General features: G+C 37.6%; 1 protein-coding gene across 1 annotated transcript; it reads right to left on the reverse strand.

Annotated features, from left to right (window-relative positions):
• Positions 1 to 274: 274 nt before the first annotated feature.
• si:dkey-13n15.2 (protein transport protein Sec24C) lies at positions 275 to 19212 on the reverse strand. Its single transcript, XM_052113978.1, has 21 exons — positions 18996 to 19212; positions 18405 to 18649; positions 18246 to 18319; positions 18058 to 18126; positions 16057 to 16168; positions 14426 to 14553; positions 14087 to 14222; positions 13905 to 14008; positions 13411 to 13535; positions 13140 to 13322; positions 12942 to 13035; positions 10062 to 10166; positions 9757 to 9924; positions 8270 to 8366; positions 7535 to 7683; positions 7209 to 7347; positions 6909 to 7030; positions 4999 to 5178; positions 3803 to 4000; positions 1433 to 1516; positions 275 to 1186 (listed from the first exon to the last, which is right to left on the reverse strand). The coding sequence occupies exons 2-21, from the start codon at positions 18625 to 18627 to the stop codon at positions 1046 to 1048; spliced, it is 2631 nt and encodes an 876-aa protein (XP_051969938.1). The 5' UTR covers positions 18628 to 18649; positions 18996 to 19212; the 3' UTR covers positions 275 to 1045.
• Positions 19213 to 23185: the final 3973 nt, after the last annotated feature.

The following is a 23185-nucleotide window of genomic DNA, read 5'->3' on the forward strand; positions in this document are numbered from 1 at the left end:
TTTATTTTTCAGTTTCTACATAAAATTTGTCCAATGCATTAAAAATAAAACACAAAGAGCGGCTAATGGTTCCAACATTATACTGCTCATTTGTATCTAAGTGTGTTTTTGGAGATTAGATAACAAACATGGACACCCACTCCGATATTTCTTATTGAGCACATGTCAACATCATTAACCCTGATTACACTAATTAGTCTTGCAATGACTCAGTTCTCAGAACTACATAAATTGGAAAGAAAATTAATGGTAGAATGAATGATTCAGAGGCAGACACACATTTATATTTATTTATAGTATTTCCATGATTCATAGGGGAAAGTATCTTCTTCATACAAAATAAATGTTAGATAAATCATTTATTTTAAAACATATTCACATGCTTATGGCCCAATCAAAATATCAGCACTCTTATCGAGACATTAAATATTGAGATGTAATATGACAAAAAAATTCAATAAATATATTATTGCTTAAAATATTAACATGCACACTCTTACTCAACTCTAATACTCAGTTAATTAAGTCAATTCAGAGTGCAAAATTCATGAGTCAAGAGCAAATATTAAATTAACCAGAACCACATACACACACACACACACACACACACACACACACACACACACACACACACACACACACACACACACACAGCAAATACAGAATTATTAACGAGTATTTGAAGGGAGTACAAACAGTATTCAGTCATGTTGAGCCCTTGAAAATTAAAACGACACATTTTAGTATTCAGCAAAAAAAAAAAAATAAAGCAAAAATATGTTCAAAATCAAGTAACTTTAGTTTAATTCTATGGAGAAAAAAATACAATGAAATTAAATAATGGCTGAGGCTGTCACATTCAGGGTTGAAATTTCATGTGGTTGAGAAAATTAAGAAATCAAATTTTTGGTGGACTATCCCCAAGTATAACACCAACTGACACAGTGAGACAAAAGATAAACGTTGATGGAAAGCACCCATTGGAAAAGTGCTTTACAAATATTCAAGAGCCAAATTAGATAGCCTGGTGTACGAAAAGAGACAGTTAAACAATTAGACGCAATGCATTAACATGAAGGTGATAAAGGAAGTCAGCGTATGAGGCTCCACCGTTGGGGCTCTTGTCCTCCACAAGGAGGCGTTGCACAGACTCCTCACAGCTGTCACCCTCCCGCACCAACTTTAGCTGCACAACGATCAACATGCATTAAAACCACATATATGAGAAAATCCATTACAGAATAAATATTTATGTTCAGGAATGGTGCTCAAAAGTTTTACAGTTTCAAACTGGTCTGATTATTTAGAAATAAGCAATGCTGAAGTTTGTGCCATTGTGCTGACATTTATGTAATGCAAAGTTAATTGATTGTCCACATCCTGTCAGATCCTGAATCAAACATTCTGCAAATGAGGAGTGCGAGTCATTCACCTGGAGAGTAGCAGCTGCTGTGGACTGCAGAGAGCATATGAGAGCTCTGGTGCTGATGGAGAGGGAGTTCTCAAGCACAGGAAGCTTGATCAATAGAGAATATACAAAACATGAATGTATAAGACTAAAGCAAAGTCAGAGAAATTTGTGTAAAACATAATACAACAAAATGAGTAGCTTTTGAGTGGGTAGTTTCATGTATTCTCTCAATAAAGGAATATTTAACCCAAACAATTTGGAGTTTTTAAGCTTTGTAATAGCCACAAAAGCTGTATAAAGTACCACAAAAGTTGCCAATACTTAAAATTCAGTTTGTTCCTCACACAAAGCTATCATATGGCTTCAGAAGGAATACATTTATGATATTTTAGGCTGCATTTGTTTCCTTGTAAAGTTTTTGATTCAAAGTTATTCATTTCTAATTATTATTACATATTATTAAATTAATTAATTATTATTATTTAGCATTTAATTTTTATATTAAAGCTACAGTATTTTTGAGTTAACCATTCCTTTAATTGAGATACTTCGCAGAGAATTTTTACTTTAAAAAAATTATTTGACATATTGAAGCTACTTGAACTGTAAACAAGCTTAAAAGGTGATTAAAAATGCTAATAAATAAATAAACTGCAAGAAATGGAGATCATTAACAGCACCTTAAAGGGTAACTAAACACCTGCTCAGAGTCTGACTCCACCCACTAGAAATATTTGAAAATGCAGGAAAAGTGGGCAGACCCTGGCGGGGACAGAGGGAACGAACTGAGTGCGGGGCTGAGCCGGGGGCACCTGAGACTCGTAGTGACGGATTAATTGACAGCTGCTGTCAGACTCTATGTTATTATTATTCCTCACACGGTCGCAAGACGACATGTACGTGAATCTGGCGTGGTGAGCTGGAACCTGCTTACGTCAGCTGTCACCACTTACGTCAGGAAGTACCGCAACAGCCAATAGGAAAATTCAACTGCAGTAGCCACCGTTCAACCTGAAGAGGGCAGCACTCAGACGTTTTTACACCATATATTGTAGAATTAAAACACTTTATACTCAAAAAAATTACTTGAATCAATGACCAGTACTAATAAAGCCCCATGCTTACAGATCATTAACTAAAAAAAGTTGGTTTAGGGTTTAGTTACCCTTTAAATATACACATTCCATTCAACATATATTGTGTTTTAATTTGAATTGACGATCTTAAAGGAATATTCCGGGTTCAATACAAGTTAAGCTCAATCAACAGCATTTGTGGATAATGTTGAATACCACAATTAAAAATTAATTAAAAACAAGGCAAAAATCAAGGATGCATTTAAGCAATTACAATGGAAGTGAATGGGGACAATTTTTGGAGGGGTTGAAGGCAGAAATTTGAAGCTTATAATTTAATAAAAGCACTTGCATTAATTATTCACTTAAACTGTTAAAAACGTAAGCAAAGACACTGACTACCACCCCTGGAGTCACGAGTTCGAATCCAGAGCATGCTGAGTGACTCCAGCCAGGTTTCCTAAACAACCATATGGCCCGGTTGCTAGGGAGGGTAGAGTCACATGGGGTAACCTCCTCGTGGTCGCTATAATGAGGTTCTTGCTCTCAGTGGGGCGCGTGGTGAGTTGTGCGTGGATGCCGCAGAGAATAGCATGAAGCTTCCACGCACGCTATGCCTCCACGGTAATGCGCTCAACAAGCCACGTGATAAGAAGCGCAGATTGAAGGTCTCAGACACGGAGGCAACTGAGATTCCTCCCCCACCATCTGGATTGAGGCGAGTCAGTACACCATCATGAGGACTTAGAGCACATTGGGGTGAAAAGGGAAGTATATAAAAAAAATACATATTATTTGAGCTGTGAAGTTGTTTAAATTATCATATTTTCAGTCATTAGGGTTTGTTGACATTACATCGTCATGGCAACAAAGTTGTAAAATTGGATATAACTTTACATAGAAAGGTTAATTAGCTACTTTATCTGACTAAAATCATGTTAACATGCATACTGTTTATGTCTTGTGGCTGTACTTTTGAAACAGTGATTATTTTAATGTTTACAGATTGGAGCCATTCACTTCCATTGTAACTGCCTCACTTGAACCCAGATTTGTGCTTTTTTGAAGAAAAGAGCAAGTTAAAATTCATTTTAGTGGTAATCAATATACTGTAATGCCACAGATGCTGTCAACTGATCTTAACTCGTATTGAGCTACGAATATTCCTTTAATGTTAAAGTAAAAAAAAAAAAAAAAAGCTAATGGACATTATTTGTCAACTTGCTGAGTGGAGATCTTATAGTGAAAAATGACCGACTGAATTTTACAATACTGTTTAAAACATGCAGCCGAACTCCACCTGGCCAAGTCTCACCTCGCCAGATGTGAGACTGGAAAAGGAGTTGGTGTTAAAAAGCTGGAGAAGGGTGTGAGGAGGCACACAGCTGCCCACCCATAGGAGCAGTGCCAGTGGGCAGTAGATCAGATACAGACCCCCTGGATCCAGACTAGAGACAGTACAGCGCACAGCTTCTCCTACTGGTGACATGTTGGCATTTTCAGCAGAGACAGGCTGCAGGGGTGAGAAGGGTAAAGACAGAGACTTTAGTGTCATAATCCCATTAGGGGTTTGCCTTGAGTTTAGAAGAGACATATCATGGAAAACACAATTTTCTTTGCAATTTTAAAATACAAGACATACTCATTCACACTGCATGGCTCCCTTCCAAATCCTCCAAGACAATTTATTGAAACCCAGCAAAAACAGGTAATTAGTAAACCAACATGATATTGATGTAATAAAAAGCTCATTAACATATAATTACCCACATTTATTTATCAGTGTCTATTCAGTGTTATGCAACCTGATCAGTTCTGATGAACAACAGTGTGAACAAGCTGGTACGCAGAGGTTAGCCAGTTATAACAAATGCCATTTACATATAGAGTTCTTAAAGGTACAGTAGCACATTTAAAAGGAATTTTCGGGATTTAAAACAAGTTAAACTTAATCAACAGAATTTTTGGCATAATGATAGTTACCACAAAACATGATTTCGACTCATCTCTCCTTTTCAATAAAAAAGCAACAATCAATGTTACAGTGACACTTTTAATGGAACTAAATTGGGCCAAATATTTTGGAGGCTTTCAACACAGAAATGTGAAGCTTATAATTTTATAAAAGCACTTACCGATACATTAATTCCTGTTAAAACTTTTGTTGTAAAGTTGTCTTAATCGCATTTTTACTGTCGTTTTTTTTTTTTTTGTCATCATGGTAATAAAGAAATTGGATGTGACTACACAGAAAATGTTAGTAAGTGATTTTATCACACTAAAATCTTGTTTACTCACATATTGTTTTCGTCTTGTGGCTATACTTTTAAACAATGTATGTTTAAAGTTGTGAGTAATTAGGTATGTCAGTTATTAAACAATTGCATTAAAATGCTACAAAAGTGTAAAATATGGTCCCTGCAGAACAATCCAACTGAGAAAACGGAATTCTTATAGACAATTCAGTGACTAATATGGATGAACAGAATGTTCTGGATGTCTGTCTCTCACCAGAGGCAGAATAAGTGGGTAGAACTGAGAAGCAGTGCTCAGTGTGTCCATGGAGACAATAAGGCTACGCAGTTGTAGACGTTGATGTACAGAGCTACGCAGCCCAGGCAGCAGCACCTCACTCTTGCGCAGACTGTTAATGTAGACAGGTAAGGCTTTCAGAAACTGAGGCAACACCAGCTGGAGAGAGAGAGAGAGAGAATGAAAATCAAGCTGTTTTCACACAGAATTAAATTGCTTGGATCCACACTTAACACACACTGACTCTTATTATCCAAATGAAATGATTTGCACAGAATGACTGTCACAGAAATATTAACTGTACTTGAATAACCTCAAAGCATTGCTAATGGAAATGTTAGTTGCTTCTTATTCATGTGAAATTAAGAATACAGTTACAGTACATTAAACTGTCAGTCATTTGCTAAAAAAAGTGTTTTTTTGGAAAGTACTGGGAGAAGACTTTGTTGGTTGAAATTTGGTTATTCATATTCTTCATGCATACTGCCCCCTACTGGGCAGGGAGAAGATTCTTTTAGAAAACAGGACATAAAGGGTTAGTTCGCACAAAAATGAACATTTTATCATCATTTACTTACCCTCATGCCCTCCCAGATGTGTATGACTTTCTTTCATCTGCTGAACATAATCGAAGATTTCTAGGTCCATACAATTCAAGTGAATGGGGCCAAAATTTTGGAAGCTCCAAAATCCACATAAGGGCAACATGAAAGTAATCCAGATGACTCTGGTAGTTAAATCCATATATTCTGAAGTGATTTGATAGATGTGGGTGAGAAACAGATCAATAATGAAGTCCTTTTTTACTATAAATACTTATCCCTGCACAACCAATTTCCACTTTACTTTCACTTTCTCCTTCTTCTGTTTTTGGTGATTCATATCATTCTTGCATATCCCCCTAATGGGCAGAGAGGAGAATTTAAGACAAAAAAAGACATCTACATTGGTCTGTTTCTCACCCACAGCTATCATATCATTTCTGAACACAGTGATTTAACCACTGGAGTCTTATGGATTATTTTTATGCTCCCTTTATGTGGATTTTGGAGTTTAAAAATATTGGCACACATTCACTTGCATTGTAAGGACCTGAAATATTCTTCTAAATATCAATTTGTGTTCTGCAGAAGACAGTCAGTCATACACATCTGGGATGGCACAAGAGTAAATCATGAGATAATTTTCATTTTTGGGTGAACTATCCCTTTAAATATCTGTTTTTCAACCATACCTATCATATCACTTCTAAATATATGGATTAAAACACCAGAGCCATATGGAGTACTTTTATGATGCCTTTATGTGTTTTTTGGAGCGTCAAAATTTTGGCACCCATTTACTTTACCCATTTATGGACCTACAGAGATGAGATATTCTTCTAAAAATCATAATTTGTGTTCTGCAAAATAATGAAAGTCATACACATTTGTGATGGCATAATGGTGAGTAAATGATGAGATAATTTTTATTTTTGGGTGAATTATGCCTTTAAGGAATTAAAATTAATTGGACTGAAAACAGTCCAATTAATGGATGATTTCCATTAGGTACCATTTCTGAATTGCATTTAAGCACGAATGACACTTCAGGGCTATGGCAGAGGGGACAGTAATTAATGAATAATGCCTTAAATTGCAGCTTGTTCCTCACATAAGCGATCACAAAATTACTTGGACTGAAAATAGTCTGTGCTTACTTTTTCAATTAGTATCACTGATCATGATTTAATATTAATTTGAATTATTGTGCAAATCTGTATGATAAAACTCCAGGATATCTGAACACTCATAAGCATGTGTGAGTCCTTAAAGGGGAAGAAGATTTTCACTGAATAGACAGACACACGTGAAGCAAGGAGAACAACAGTGAAACGTTCTTCAACTGACCTGTCCTGGGGACGCAGAGGTAGTGCAGCTGTGTTTCCTGAAGCACGCTAACATCTCAGTAACCTCCATCTGTAACTCCTCACGCAGGGACTGCAGTGGACTCTCCAACACTGAGGAATATACTGAAAATAGAATAACATTTATTTTTCTCCAATACGTCATTAAAACATCACCTGATTACACACTGTTTATTTTTTTTTAAAGAATTGCTTAGCCATTCAGCCTAACACCTCGTGTATTGCACAAAAGAAAGAAAATAGGGTTGGAACAATACGAGGGTGAGTAAAGGATTGCAAATACTTTTCTTGCAGTAGAATGTGAGAAGCGTCTCAGCCTGGCTGCTTCTGAAGGTGTCCAGCAGCTGATGGGAGCATGGCAGTGAAACAGTGTGTATTCGTGTCCTGTTCTCTCCGGAAAATGTACTGTATGACAGCACAAACTACAAAAGCAGATGATAGCGGTGATCAAATAGATCCAATAATACCCTCACACACAAGTACTTCAATCAAATAATTTGTCATATGCATTATGATAACTCTGATTTGATATGATTATTGCTAATTGCAATAATTTATGTTTTCACATCAATACAGAACATGCATTCAATCAAATCACATCAATCAAACCTGTATTGCTACACCCTTTGTTACATCTAGAGATTTGTTGTGAGAAAATTCAAATGCCATAGCTGTGTGCCAATCAAGTGCTGCCAAGGCAACCCGGCTGGAGTCAGGACTGGTGATGAAGGCGCCATAGCAACCACTTACGCGCATCTCTGCAGAGACATGGCAACAGAGCTCTTAATATACCCACCAGCTTTTGATGAATAACATCTCCCATTCAAACAATGATAGTTCTTCATGTTGCAATCAATGTGGCAAAAGTACATAAATTATTTGACAACTGACTGATTATAATGTTTCATGTATCGATGTATCATACATACAATTGCCTCCAACTAAAACAGTCGGTCTTAACTGCATCGAGTTATTGATTCACTGTTAAAAGTCCTTCTGAGCAATGGTTTTTCTCTGTCTGAAAGGAGACACAGCAATGCAAACCATGACTTTTATGATTGTATCCTCGGTGATGAGCAAAGAGGGGTCAATCTGAGACATTCAGATCCTCTATTGCCCATAAAATCTTTTCGTTATATGAATAAGCAGTTAATGGTTCACGAAGTTGAACTTTTATGTGCACAGCAAGTGGAAACGTTTTCACATGGGTTCGAGTTTATACTGAGACATATACACATTTATATACATTTGAATGGTAGTGACTGGAGTGCCAAGTCTAGTGTGACCACACCTTGAGAATCTGACCCTTGCGTTTGATTTCCTTGAATTTGTGCATTTGATTACCTTTGCTAACAAAGACTTTGAGCTGAGCTTGGAAGGCCATCTGCATATTTACACTTTTTCTCAGATCAGCTCGGAAACGCTCCTGTTCTATCTCTGACTGCAAAAGAAATGTACAAGTAAAGAATTATGAAATTACACTCTGGCCATGAACAAACTACAGAAAAACAGTTGTCAGTCCTCTTTCGATAGCTTAATTGTGTTCTGTACACATGCAGTTTGGTTATTTATTACATTTAGAAGAAGTGAAAGGGATTGTTCACCCAAAAATGAAAATTCTCTTATAATTTACTCACCTTCAAACCATACCAGATGTACATGACTTTCTTTGAACCCAAATTAAGATTTTTAAAGCAATATTTCTGCTCTGTAGGTCACTTCAATGCCAGTGAATGGTGACTAGAATGTAGAAGGTCCAAACAGACCTAAGTGTTTAAATACTTATCTTCTGAAGCGATAAGATATGGATGAAAAAGAGATAAAAATCTACACTTTCACTTTCACATTCAGCCACCCACTGGTTGGGACTACAGTTAAAAAGAACTTAAACATTGATCTGTTTCTCACCATCACCTATCATATGGAGCCAGTATAATTACTATTATACTGGCTTCATGTCCTTTTAGGACCTTTTGAGTTCTGGTCACCATTCACTTGCTTTGTGAGGACCAACAGAGCTGAGATATTTTTCTAAAAATCTTAATTTGTGTTCTGCAGAAGAAAGAAAGTCAAACATTTCTGGTATGGCATCAGGGCGAAATCTTAAGGTAATTTCATTTTTGGGTGAACAATACCTTAAATATTGAGTAACTTACAATTTTGACACAATATGGCCAATCAATTTGTTAATTTTTTCCCTCCTCCAATTAAAATAGTTCCAAAAGAAGCTAAAGAACTATCAACTGTTGTGTGTCACCAGGCAACACACAGCTGTCACCTCGCAAATATGGACAAGCGGAGTGAAACAAATTGCATCGAAAATATCAGCACTTTTGAAATGGTAATTTTACAATCAAAATAGAGAATCAGAATTAACTATTGTACAATACACAGTATTCAGTAAGCACACAGACAATGTTACTTGGTTAACTGTCACTGAGCATACCCTGTTCATCTGATGCTAATCACTGTGTGCTAGCTGGAGGGCCAGTCCTCCTGAAACCATCTACGGTAAAGTGCTCAGCTAATGGGGACAACTGTAAGAGAATAGGAAGTGGACCTTTTTGTAACTCTTTCAGTTTATAAGTGGCCCCAAATTATTTTCAACATCCTTTTTGCATTAGCAGAAGAGATCCTTAACAAGTCGGCCATCACCACCTAATTATGAAATTCCAAACTAATTTTTGAAGCAAGCAGGGGGCTGTTTTCATTTCAAATCTGTTTAGCAGTTTAGTCTAATTGGGCTCTAAGGTTTTGAGACAAGCTTCTTCCAATATAATAGGCCATGAGGGTTTAGTAGATGTCAACCAAATACAAATGGCATTTATTACCTGTAGACTGTTGTAACAGATTAGGCCACCCCCTGTGAGGTTGGGAATGTGCCCTGGCCAAGCTCCGCCTACTTCTTGATGAGAGAGCATAAACATGTGCACGCAGCAGCCTTGATTGACACACTCTTTAGCCAATGAGGTAGAAGAGTCCGGCCCTTGAAAGATGGACTAATATGGAAAAAAGAGAGCATAGAAATTAAGAAGATAAAGAAGCATGTTAAGTTATACTTAAAACTTAAATGGACTTAATATTGTAAATAAAAGGATGAATTATATTCTGTTTAATTGGATTCTGCTCGATTCACCTTCACTTTGCTAGAACTGAAGAATCCAGAGGAACTCCTCTGATTCATGCCTTCAGTAGGAGGTGAGGAATGGAAGATCAGTAACTTGCCAGGAGAGCCTACAGCCTATCGAAATGAGACGTAAGAGATTTGTAAAACAGCATACACTGCAAAATCCCCCAAAATGAAAATTCTCATCATCATTAATTTACTTTCAAGTCATTCCAAACCTGTGTGACTTTCTCTCTTAGAAGAATGTACTGGTCACTTTTTTCCACGCAATTACCATGAATGTGTACTATAGGGCAGTGGTGGCTCAGTGGTTGAGGCTCAGGGTTACTGACCAGAAGGTTGGGGGTTCAAGCCCCAGCACCACCAAGATGCCACTGTTGGGCCCTTGAGCAAGGCCCTTAACCCTATCTGCTCCAGGGGCGCTGTATCATGGCTGACCCTGCACTCTGACCCCAGCTTAGCTGGGATATGTGAAAACTAATACATTTCACTGTATATATGCAAAGAACTGTGTGTATAATGTGTGACCAAAATAAAGGATTCTATTCTATAGCTTTCAAACTTCAAAAAGGATTCAAAAAGCACCATAACAGAATCTTAAAATGGATCTATATGATCACCAGTGCTGGGTGGATTACTTGTGAATTGTAATCCAGTACTGATTACAAATTACCTGACAAAGAAAATGCAATCAGTAACGTAATCTTATAGATAAAATGTTTTGGGGTAATATAATCTGATTACTTTTGGATTAATTTCATCCTAATTCTATTTTATTTTATGTCACATGTATTTGAGTAGGATAATCATTTTAACATAATAGTACAAAAAGAAAATGCATTCCATTCTTTATTACTAACAAAAAAGCTTCACAAAAAGAGCTCTATGACATTTAAAAAAATTTAATTAAACATTATATGAATGAAATAAACATTACATGGCCAAAGTTTATAATACAAAACACTGAGACATCAAGTTCATTTAAGTGTATAAAACACTAGCAACATTACAAACATTAATGACCATAAAATCAACAGCAACGTTGCTAGGTCAAAGCGAAAACAATGAAACACTTAACCCTTACTGCCTACTGATGGTCCATCACCTATTCTAAAACTCAGGTGCAAGATATTATCTTTTGAACATGAAGAATTTTCTAAAAAAATATTTACTGCCATTGCTTTGTTAATATGTTATCATATAATCTACAGTACTGTGCAAATGTTTTAGGCACTTGTGAAAAATGTTGCATAGTGAGGATGTCTTCAAAAATAATGCCAAAAATTATTTTCATTTATCAATTAACATCATACAAAGTCCAGTAAACATAAAAAACCTAAATCAATATTTGGTGTGGCCACCTTTGTCTCTAAAACAGCCCCAATTCTCCTAGGTACACCTGGACACAGTTTTTCTTGTTTGTTGGCAGATAGGATGTCTCAATTGCTTCTGTCTCTTCATGTAATCCCAGACAGACACAATGTTCAGTGGGGGGCTCTTTGGGGGCAATGCCATCTCTTGCAGAGCGCCCTGTTCTTCTATTCTAATCTTTTCCATTTACAAGAACATAATTTTAGCAATCTGATTAAGTAAACCGATTACATGTAATCTGTTACTACCCAACACAACATTGAAACCAACTGCCTTATATTGTGTAGGTCCCCCCCTCGTGCCCATAAACAGTGCCAACCTGCATCTCAGAACAGCATTCTGAGATGCTATTTTTCTCACCACAATTTTACAGAACGGTTATCTGAGTTACCGTAAACTTTGACAGCTCGAACCAGTCTGGCCATTCTTTGTTGACCTCTCTCATCATCCAGGCATTTCTGTCCGCAGAACTGCCGCTCACTGGATGTTTCTTGTTTTTGGCACCATTTGGAGTACATTTTAGAGACTGTTGTGTGTAAAATCCCAGGAGATCAGCAGTTACAGAAATACTCAAACCAGCCCATCTGGCACCAACAATCATCCATGTGATTATCTAATCAGCCAATCATGTGGCAGCAGTGCAGTGCATAGGAGCTTCAGTGTTCACATCAACCATCAGAATGGTGAAATAAAAGCAATCTAATTGATTTGGACCCTGGCATTTCTGTAACTGCTGATCTCCTAGGATTTTCACACGCAGCAGTCTCTAGAATTTACTTCGAATGGTGCCAAAAACAAAAAACATCCAGTGAGCGGCAGTTCTGCAAACATAAACAACTTGTTGACAAGAGAGGTCAACAGAGAATGGCCAGACTGGTTCAAACTGACTAAGTCTATGGTAACTCAGATAACCACTCTGTACGATTGTGATGAGAAAAATAGCATCTTAGAATGCTATTCTGAGATGTGGGTTGGCGCTGTTTTGGCGGCACAAGGGGGGCCTACACTATATTAGGCAGGTAGTTTTAATGTTGTTGCAGATCAGTATATGTCTTCTGAAGGCATACAAAAGCTTTGTATGAGGTACAGACTGAAATTTATGTCTGTATTCACAGATAATCTTCTCCAGTGAGCTGTAAACTTGAGAACACGTGTGGCCTGACTAATGAGTCAGTGAGTTGAACTCGAGAACCAGATCAGTGTGATTCATGAACAAATCATTCAAACAGGTTTTATGAACCAGATAAACAGAGTCGTTAACAAAATCCAACTGAAAATAATTATTTCAAGGAGCGATGTCAAGATTATCAGCGAATAACAAAATTGATTTCAGTTCTGCACACAAAGCTATCATATTAATTCATAAGACTAGTAATACGTTTTGAAAATGTCTCCTCTTTTTGTTACACAGGGAAAAGAAAGTCATATGTGTTTGGAACAATACGAGTGTGAACTACTTCTGAATATTCCATATATTTGGGTGAACTATTCCTGTAAGATTCATGTCACAGCCTTTACCTGAAGAATTTTCAGCGTAGCAGAAACGGGGAGCTCTTGAGAGCTGGATTTGTTTTCCGGTTCAGGGTTAAAAAATGCAATTTCCTGTAGAACTCTGCCCATAAAAAACAAAAAAAACAAACTTATTTTAGTTAAGTTGTAAATGGACAATTAACGGTTTAATATGGACCACTTGAAGAACAAATGCTTCCACAAAACCTCCCAGCTATGTGTCTGCAGTCTTTCAGTGGCACCAGTAAGCCCTCCATTACAGGAAGCTCTAGCTCCTCACAATCAGTGATGACCATCATGTGGGGGCGGGACAGAGCTGGGCTTAGGTTATAAAGATGGATTCGGCTGTCATAGGTCATCAAACCCACTCGAAGATCTGATTTTCCCCCCCTAAAACAGAGTAAAACATGACCATCTGATAGCTATTTTTGCAAGTGTACAAATTATGTGTTTTTCTGTTGATGTTGATGTGCCATACCCATTTAAAGCATGTAACTGTGAACAAATCTGTTGGCAAATGTGGTCTAGCTGCCCCGTTCTCATTGCACTGGCAGAAACATCTATTGCCAACAGCAACACAGCAGCATTGTTCTGTTTAGAAGACTACGAATTGAGGGCAAATTAGGACAACAAATACTTCATGACAAACAGACAAAGTCTATGCAATGACTATTCCTACTTGTACACTGAGACTAATTAAATGTGTCTAAACCTTTTACTGGTAGCATATATAAGATATGATCACACTTTAAACTAGCAATTCTTGGTAAAAATACCTCTATTTTAAGTATAAACTATAACTGAAAAGTAGCATTTGAGTGAGATCAATTAACCTTTCCACAACCAGGTAATAATAAGTGCAACATAGCAAAAGTAGTTAAAATTGCAGGAATAATGTATGTGTAATTTCTATAGCACACCAATACCCAAGATTGTAACCAAAGTTTTAAATAAGTCCATGCCATTCCTGACCGTCTGTTTCTCCAGGATCTCATAAGATCCTCGACTGAGCTCAGGTTTTTTGTCCCAATCAACACGGCGGCCCTGATTAGTGGGTTGATAAGTCTGCCATGGCACTATGAGACAGAAAATACATACTGTAGTTAAAAACAGAAATCGAGAAAGACTGTAAAGGCTGACAGCGAGACTCTTACCTTCAGTGAGACTATCACAGAAAGGACAGTAGAATCTTTGCCCGCAGTCCTGCCAGCTCATAGCAGGGCTCATGAAGGCCTCACAGTGCCCACAGCCTTTTACACATTCCCCTGCTTCGCACATTGACACAGCACACTGCAGAAAACATTCCCATGAATTCTAAATAAAACTTTCAGGTGAGTCAAACATGCCACAATCAAAACACTAAGCAGAATGTGAAGGGAGTCTGTCAATTTGAAAATAAACATAACTCAGACCAACCACACACACTATGCCTATGGGTTAAACAGATTATTTTATCAATGTTAAAAAACGTATAAATTCTCTATTATACATACTTCCCCTCTCTCAGGCCTGGCCAGTGGACACACGATTGCACCCAGTGGGAGGTGGCTCTTCTGAGCTGACTGAGCCTCCACAGGGAAGCTGTAGGAAGTAAAACGGACAAAACGAGATGTGGTGTTCCCTGTGCATGAAAGCGAAAAAGAAAACAAAAGAGGTTAACCCTCCATTATGTAGCCAAAAACTCAAATATGTGAGATGAAACACAAACAAATTTGTCTCATCCATCTTTACCACGAGAGGAAGAGGAATTGTCCCATTACTGTTTAATCTAAAGGGCAAGATATAAAAACCTCATATTGACTAACAGAATGAGGGATAATTCACCTTAAAATGAAAATTCCATCATCATTTACTCACCCTCATGTTATTCAAAGTCCTTATGACTTTGTACCTTCAGTAAAACATGAAAGGATACATAAGGCAGCATATTAGCTTCACTTTCATGCATCTATTTTCCACAAAATGAAAATGGTGTCTTTTTATAAAGTAATTTCACACGGCGGCCATCTTTGAAACACTCCTGGGTAGCTATTTTTCTATGTAAACAAGCAGCATACAAGTGCAGCTAGAAAGACCAAAATATCCATAACATTTGCTCAAGATTACATTCAAATAACATCTTTCAAATCAGCAGTAAAATCAGACAACAGGTTTCCGATAAGTTGTGCTTCTTTACCTCAGCTTACGCTAAAACAACTACATTTTCCTGCTTTTATGGCTAATGCGGATGCACATTCTTGAGTTGATTGACAGGAGATGTCTGTCTCTAAAAGGTGATTGGCTCTTTTACCTGTAAAGCGGGACTTCCTTTCTACATTCGTTGACCGATGGGTGTTCTGAATTAATTTCTCCTATTCATTTTAGTAAAGTGAGCTTTCTCTACTACATACTCTCTAATGACACTAAAGACATATCCTTTAGTGTTCCACAGGAGAAAGAAAATTATATGGGTTTGGAACATGTAAGGTAAGTAAATGATGGCAGAATTTTCATTTTATTGTGAACTATCACTTTAAGAATATGCATTAACTGCTACAAAACAGACTTGAATTACAGTAGAAAACTATGGCATCAACTAACCAGATTACAAAAACTCAAGTTGACAAGTAAACAGAATTTTGACTTGTAAAATCTGACTGTAAGTAAACAAACAAAAAAGTATTGTATTTTTGAAGGCAAAATTAAATATTAAATTAAATAAACCTTAAAGTTATTCAGCTTGATAGATCATGTTATATTTTATGCTATTAATTCAAATTATTTCACACAATATTACTTCAGAAAATTAGCCTCATGAAAACATACAGCAGTAAAGCTGTAATGAAAATCCAAAACATATTGTGTGTTCGCACTGTTGTCAGCAGGATACCACCCTTAATGTGTTGCATTATTTATGGGAGTGAAAAATGGCCTGTTTATAGCAGACAGGTGAAACAGCTGTCAATATTTTATTACTTTTGTGTGTTTGTCTTCAATATTGCCTGAGAGTCAGTTAAAGTCAATATAATATCTAAGCACAACAAAAGCGGTCATGATGAAATGTGTGCAGCACATTTATATTTCATGTGAATTTGGGAATAAAGTCAAAAGTTTATGTGGCTAAATTTGGCAGCACTGACAGTACCTCTGTCCTCCAGGGTGCATTGTGTTGAGGAGAGAGGGGGAACAGAGGATATGCACTCTGAAACAAAAACTTTCCCTTCCCATTGGGCCTGGTCCTCTTTGATCACCTGTACCTGTTAATTTAGGAAAGCGTTGAGCAAAGCAACACAACTAGGCTTATTACAATATGTTTAACTCTGTTAAAGGGATAGTTCATCAAAACAATGAAAATTCTATCATCATTCACACACTTTGGTAAAACCAAACTCAATTGACTTTCTTTATTCCACTGAACAAAAAGAAAATGTTCCATAGCACAGGTATGTTAGTCTCAGGCTGTTTTCAACTGGCGTTTTTTGGTGATGCATTCTCAAGTGGTCTGTGCTAAATACAGGTGGAAACAGGTTCCAAAACATTTTGTGATCAGAATAGGATCACTGAAACCACATACGGAAGTATTTAAAAAGGCATGTGACCACATTACATTTGAGGTGTAAACGCTAATCCATCCTAAATCCGTCCAGGACAGCAGCATAACACCACCTCTCACCTGTCAATCAACCATTGCACTTAAACAAATGTTTAAACTTTGCCGGTTATGTGCAATTTTAAAAGAAAAAAACATCAGATCAAAAGTTTGAAAAAGACAAAAATATACAAGCACAAGAACTTCACTGAACTTCTTTAGTGTGTCTGATATCAAATCTTAACACCAGGTAGTAACAGGGCTTTAGTCACCATTCACTTTCAATGCATCTTTTTTCCATACAAAGAAAGAAAACGGTGACTGAGGCTGTCATTCTGCCTCACATCTCCTTTTATGTTCCATGGAAGAAAGAAGATCATATAGTACGTGTGAGGGTGAGTAAATGATGACAGAATTATCTTTTTTTTTCTCTTAAAACTTTCTATCCCTTTAACATAATTTTTAACCCCAAAATGTAAGTCCACTTTTGACCCTGTGTTAAAGTAATATTCCAGGTTCAATACAAGTTAAGCTCAATCAAAAGCATTTGTGGCATAATGTTGATTACCACAAAAATGTATTTCAACTCGTTCCTCCTTTTCTGTAAAAAAAGAGGAGCAAAAATGAATTTGAATTGAACCCGGAACATTCCTTTAAAGGGATAGTTTGCTACAAAATAAAAATTCATCATTTACTCACCCTCAAGCCATCCCAGATATGTGACTTTCTTTATTCTGCTGAACACAAACACAGATTTTTAGAAGAATATCTCAGCTCAGTTGGACCTCAGAATGCAAGTGAATGGTGGCCAGAACTCAGAAGGTCTAAAAAGGACAAAAACGCAGCATAAAAGTAATCCATAAGACTCCAGTGGTTAGATCCATATCTTCAGAAGCGTATAAGTGGGGGTGAGAAACAGATCAATATTTAAGTCCTATTTCACTACAAATCTCCACCTTTGACCAGCACCAACCAGTAGGTGGCTGAATGTGAAAGTAACGCCACACCAGAATGTGGAAGTGAATGTGTAGATTTACAGTAAAAGAAAATTACTTTAATGTTGATCTGTTTCTTACCTGCACCTATCAAATCACTTCAAAAGGTAAGGCTTTAACCACTGGAATCATATGGACTACTTTTATGCTTCCTTTATATGTCCTTTTTGGACCTTCTGAGTTCTGGTCACCATTCACTTGCATTGTGAGGACCAACAGAGCTGAGATATTCTTCTAAAAACTCTTTGTTTGTGTTCTGCAGAAGAAAGCATGTCATACACATCTGGGATGGCTTAAGGGTGAGTAAATGAGAGATTTTTTTTTCTGTGTGAACTAACCCTTTAAGCAACACTTACATTTTAAATGTGTTAGCACTGATTTTTACTCAGGGCCAAAAGAATCCAGTGTAAATTATCCCGTGTAAATTATGAACATTGTGAAGTGTGAAACAAGATGACCCAGGGTTAAAATTATCAAGGATTAAAAGTGCTAATGATAAACAACTCAAACATGATGGAAGAATATTGCATTTATCTGAGATGAAGAGGGACAGTTCACTTACTACACTGGGAAGAAGCTGAGGATCAAGGCCATATCGAGACTCTGACTTAGAATTTGACACTGGACTCGTCTGAGAAACAAGAAAGGGAGAGACAGGGAGTTTTCATAACTGATGTGGGACCCTGGAATACACTGAATACAAATAATAAGGGAAACATTCTTCATTAATACATTTTTAGGATTTCTTACTGGTAATGAGTAGCTTTTCTGTGGCATCCCTTGAGTGTTCATATCTGAGAGCTCAGGAACAGGTTTATGGGCATCTGTGCCATGAGAAGAAAATTAAAAAGCTAAGACTGAAATCTTATGAAAGATATATAGTGATAGCTCAGTACTCTGATTGCTCACCCTGATTGCTCTGTTGAGAGGGGTCCCAAAACAGCGACTGAGGCCGGGTCATCGGGGTCACGCTCACTGCTGCACTCAAATTAATTGAGTTCAGGTTTGGGTAGTGACATGGATGTGGTGGACATCTGGCTGGAGACATGGCCCAGGTCGTGTGGCTCTGTCCAGGCCATGGCTGTGGTGGTGGTGGTGGTGGATAGCTTGTGTTTACAGCAGGAACCTCCATTCTATAACCACTCAGTCTCCCTCTATAAACACAGACATTACAGAGAAATACATTATTGTGATTCTATATATATATACACACACACACACACACACACACATTATGTTTATATATACACACATTATATATATCGGGGAGGTATATTGTTCATAGCATATATAAATAATATTCCTATTACATTAAAAAAAGATGATAATCCAAGATTAAGCCCTAACCAACAGCATGCACTCTAGCTTTTATGGCTTTATTCAATTTAAGTCTGCCTTAAAATATGTTTTTTTTATATATATATATAATCAGCAGCACACTTGTAAATTCACGTTTACAAATTCTATTTATTTGATTTCGATGATGTAATGAAAATGTACCATGCGATGTGTCATGCTGCGTTTCTCTCAACGGTCACCGCGTTAGCTCACAAACATGCCTTCATTCTTCATTTCCGTTGCTTCTTAGATGGTGGAAAGCTCAAAAGGTGTTAAATGAAATATTTGAATGTTTTAAAACGCCCTATGTCTTCCGTACTGGACATACCGTATTCATTGTCGTCATGTGAGCGCAACACACACGGCTCAAACGGTAACACATCACACGTACATACAGATGCAATAGCAAATTATCACCAAAAGGTGGCAGCACTTGTCAAAAGGATATTCATGTAATCTCAAATAGCCAGTTGTCATCACTTTTCAAGCAGTCGCAACAGGGACCTGCAGTCTGGCATGATATTTACGTATAATGTTTTATACATTTAAAACTGTATAACATTTATTTTTGAATTATTAAACATTTATTATAAAACAACATTTTCTAAGTTGTGTGACACATTGTAGGTGAGGCGCTTCATTTAATATAATATTCTTACTTAAAAAAGAATAATAATAATTTTTCAACCCACAAGATTACGTAAGTGGAGTGCAAACAAATCTAAAAGTTTTAAAAACGGTTTTAAAAGGTTAAAGCTTAAAAGACGAGCAGTTACCCAAAATTGACATTTAAAGGAGACCTATTATGCCCCTTTTTACAAGATGTAAAATAAGTCTCAGGTGTCCCCAGAATATGTCTGGGAAGTTTCAGCTCAAAATACCCAACGGATCATATGTTATAAATGCCTCTATTTGAGTGGAATCCAAAACACACTGATTGTGTGTGTGTCTCTTTAAATGCAAATGAGCTGCCACTTCCCGCCCCCTTTCCCGCCCCCAGACGGCTGTGCATTTACAGCTCGTGCTTCGGTTACTACAGCAACAACAAATCAGAACCTATATAACTGACAATGTAAATACAGGAGTTCAGGCAGGGCCGCCGGCCCGCTCGGTTCTCCCATGGCCAGTCCGCCCCTGATCGACCCCAAAATGCGTCGGCCTACCGGGAAAATGACCGGTATGCCAGATTACCAGTCCATATTTTCCACTGCGTCATCAGTGGCTCTGATGCAGGGAGTACATGAAGACTCTTATGTCCACTTTTACAGCCAAACAGGACACTTATGACGCTTATGAAGCTGAGACATTATTCTCCTCACTGATGACTGCTCCAGCACAGAAAACAATGGCGCACTGTGTGTATATCACTCAGGGGAGGAGGGTGGAGTCTGTACCAGTCCTGGGCAAGGCCTGCTCTAAAGTGACGTCAATTTAGAGCAGAAACGAAAACCGTTCATTTTGACACACTGTTTTTGATTAATAGAAATATAAGAAAGAGGAGTGGGTGGACTTTTAACATTGTAGTGTGATTGTGTACACACACTGCCGACTTGTACATTTATTCACAAAAGTGAATTTTGCATAATATTTCTCCTTTAAGGGTCATGACATGCCTTTTTTTATTTTAATAGGCCAGTCCTTTGGCAACATTATCACTTACGTCAAACATGGAAGTGGTGGCAAAAAACGTGCGCAAAAAGTAAACTTTTATCAGATTCCGTTGTTAAAAAATTATTTCAAGGGCATTCGTAGACAGTTGTGGCTTCAAGCCATCAACAGAGCTGACTGACTGACTATATATATATATATATATATATATATATATATATATATATCAGTGATTTAGACCATAGAATGGTACCAAAAACATAAAACATCCAGTGAGAAGCAGTTCTGCAGATGGAAACGCCTTATTGATGAGGGAGGTCAATGGAGAATGGCCAGACTGGTTCTGATAGAAAGGCAACGGTTACTCAGATAACTACTCTGACCAACTCTGACTCTGTCCAATACTAATCAATTGTAGTGAGCAAAGCAGCATCTCAGAATGCACAACATGTCAAACCTTGAGGCTGATGGGCTACAACAGCAGAAGACCACATCACGACCTATGGGTTCCACATCTGTCAGCCAAGAACATAAAGCTGAGGCTGCAGTGGGCACAGGCTCAACAAAACTTGACTGCTAAAGACTGGAAAAACATAGCCTTGTCTGATGAATCTTGATTTCTGCTGAGGTACCCAGATGGTAGGCCCACTGCAGCCTCAGCTTTCTGTTCTTGGCTAACAGAAGCGGAACCTGACGTGGTCTTCTGCTGTTGTGGCACATCCGCCTCAAGGTTCGAAATGTTATACATTCTGAGATGCTATTCTGCTCACTACAATGAGTTACCAAATCCTTTCTGTCAGCTCGAACCAGTCTGGCCATTCTCCGTTGACAAGGCGTTTCCGTCCGCAGAACTGCGACTCACTGAATGTTTTTGGCACCATTCGGAGTAAATTCTAGAGACTGTTGTGCATGAAAATCCCAGGAGATTAGCAGTTACAGAAATACTCAAACCACCAACAAGCAGGGTGATTTAGATATATATATATATGCATTCTGGGTTTATATATAGAGAGAACTTGGGAGGGGGGGAATGGAGGGAGGAGGTGATCGTAAATATTTCATCTAGTCTACTGCATGCCCTCAGTCCATGATGCAATATGCATGAGGTCAAGGGGGATGAAGGCTACGCTCTTGACTTCACCTACTTATCACTTCTAGATATGCACACTCACACCTGAGCACAGTCAAACATAAGTATACGTGTTTAACAATGGATCAGCCTTACACCATAAACCTTTGGCTACTAGTACTCAATGAGATTCTTCAGTGATCTTTCTTCTGTGTAATTCTGTGTCCAATCTGAACCTAACCACACTTAATGGCAGCTCATACATTATCGCCCCCCAGGAAGAGTGACTGCCATGGTCCTCATAGTTTTATTACAGCACTTAACCTCACACACGCTATGAGAGGAAGCTTTTCTCAAGTGATGCGATTGACTAAATGCTGTCCTATTCACACACACTCTTAAGATGGAGAGAAAACGATTTTAGGCTTCCTCTGGTCTACAAATGCCACATAATTTACTGCTATTATAAAAATAGATGTTGTACAGTAAAACCTTGGCCATTACTAACGTAAATCTTTCTACAACAATAAATCGGTGCAGTATACTAGGTAATTTCCTTTAAAGGAAGAAGAGCAATCGATCTGCATCCTTGAAACTCTCTTCCTGTGGTTTTTAATCTTAGTATAATGATAATTTCCATTATTGCTACAAACGTTTTTGGTAGAACCTGATATATTCTATGTTCTCTTAAAACATATTTTTTTTAACTAGCTCTGTTCCAGGACCAGGTGTGCTGCCTCACTATCTACTGTCCACATAGACATCTACCATCTAAGGCACCATCCTTTCGGAAATCAGTCATTAGTGACTGAAACACTGTACATTACCAGCAACACTATTAATGGAAAGTAGGGTTGGGCATTGCCAGCCACCTCACGTTACAATACGTATCACGATTCATATGTCACAATACTATATACAGTATTGCGATACATCACGATATCATGGTATGATTACCTTATTATTCACATGCTTTTAATTTCATTCCAATCAATATTGGTACAACCCCAATTCCGAAAAAAGTTGAGACAGAATGAAAAATGCTGTAAATTTGTAATTTATATTCACCATTTGTTTTATTGAAAGCACTACAACACATTATATGATGTTTTTCCTTGTGAATTTCATTGTTGTTTTTGAAAATGTACAGTCATTTCAAATCAGATGACTGCAACATGCTCCAAAAAAGATGAGACGGGGAGTTTAAGAGTAATAACAATTTGATGAGTTGAAATAACAAGACGATGTGAAACAGGAGATGTAAAACAGGTGAGGCAATCGTATCATAGGGAGCCTCAAAAAACAGCCTAGCCCTTCAAGAGGAAGGATCATTCGAGACTTCAGCCAACAGATACTTCAGCCTATAATCCAGCACTTTGAGAGCAATGTTCCCCAAAGACAAATTGGAAGGATTTGGGGCATTTCACCCTCTAAAGTGCACATTATAGTTAAAACATTCAAGGAACCTGGTCAAATCTCAGCGCGTAAAGGGCAAGATGAAAACCAATTCTGAATGCACGTGATCTCTGATCTCTCAGACACAGTGGCGATTTCTCATGGCCAGCAAAGCCTTCTCTGCTGGCGTAATATGTCTAATAAATAAATATTTTTTCATCCTTTCATTTTCATTGACCTTTTTGCCTATGTATTTTCAATTGCTTTCCACTCCTATTTC

The sequence above is a fragment of the Xyrauchen texanus genome, chromosome 4 (assembly GCF_025860055.1).
Source record: "Xyrauchen texanus isolate HMW12.3.18 chromosome 4, RBS_HiC_50CHRs, whole genome shotgun sequence".
NCBI lineage: Eukaryota > Metazoa > Chordata > Actinopteri > Cypriniformes > Catostomidae > Xyrauchen > Xyrauchen texanus.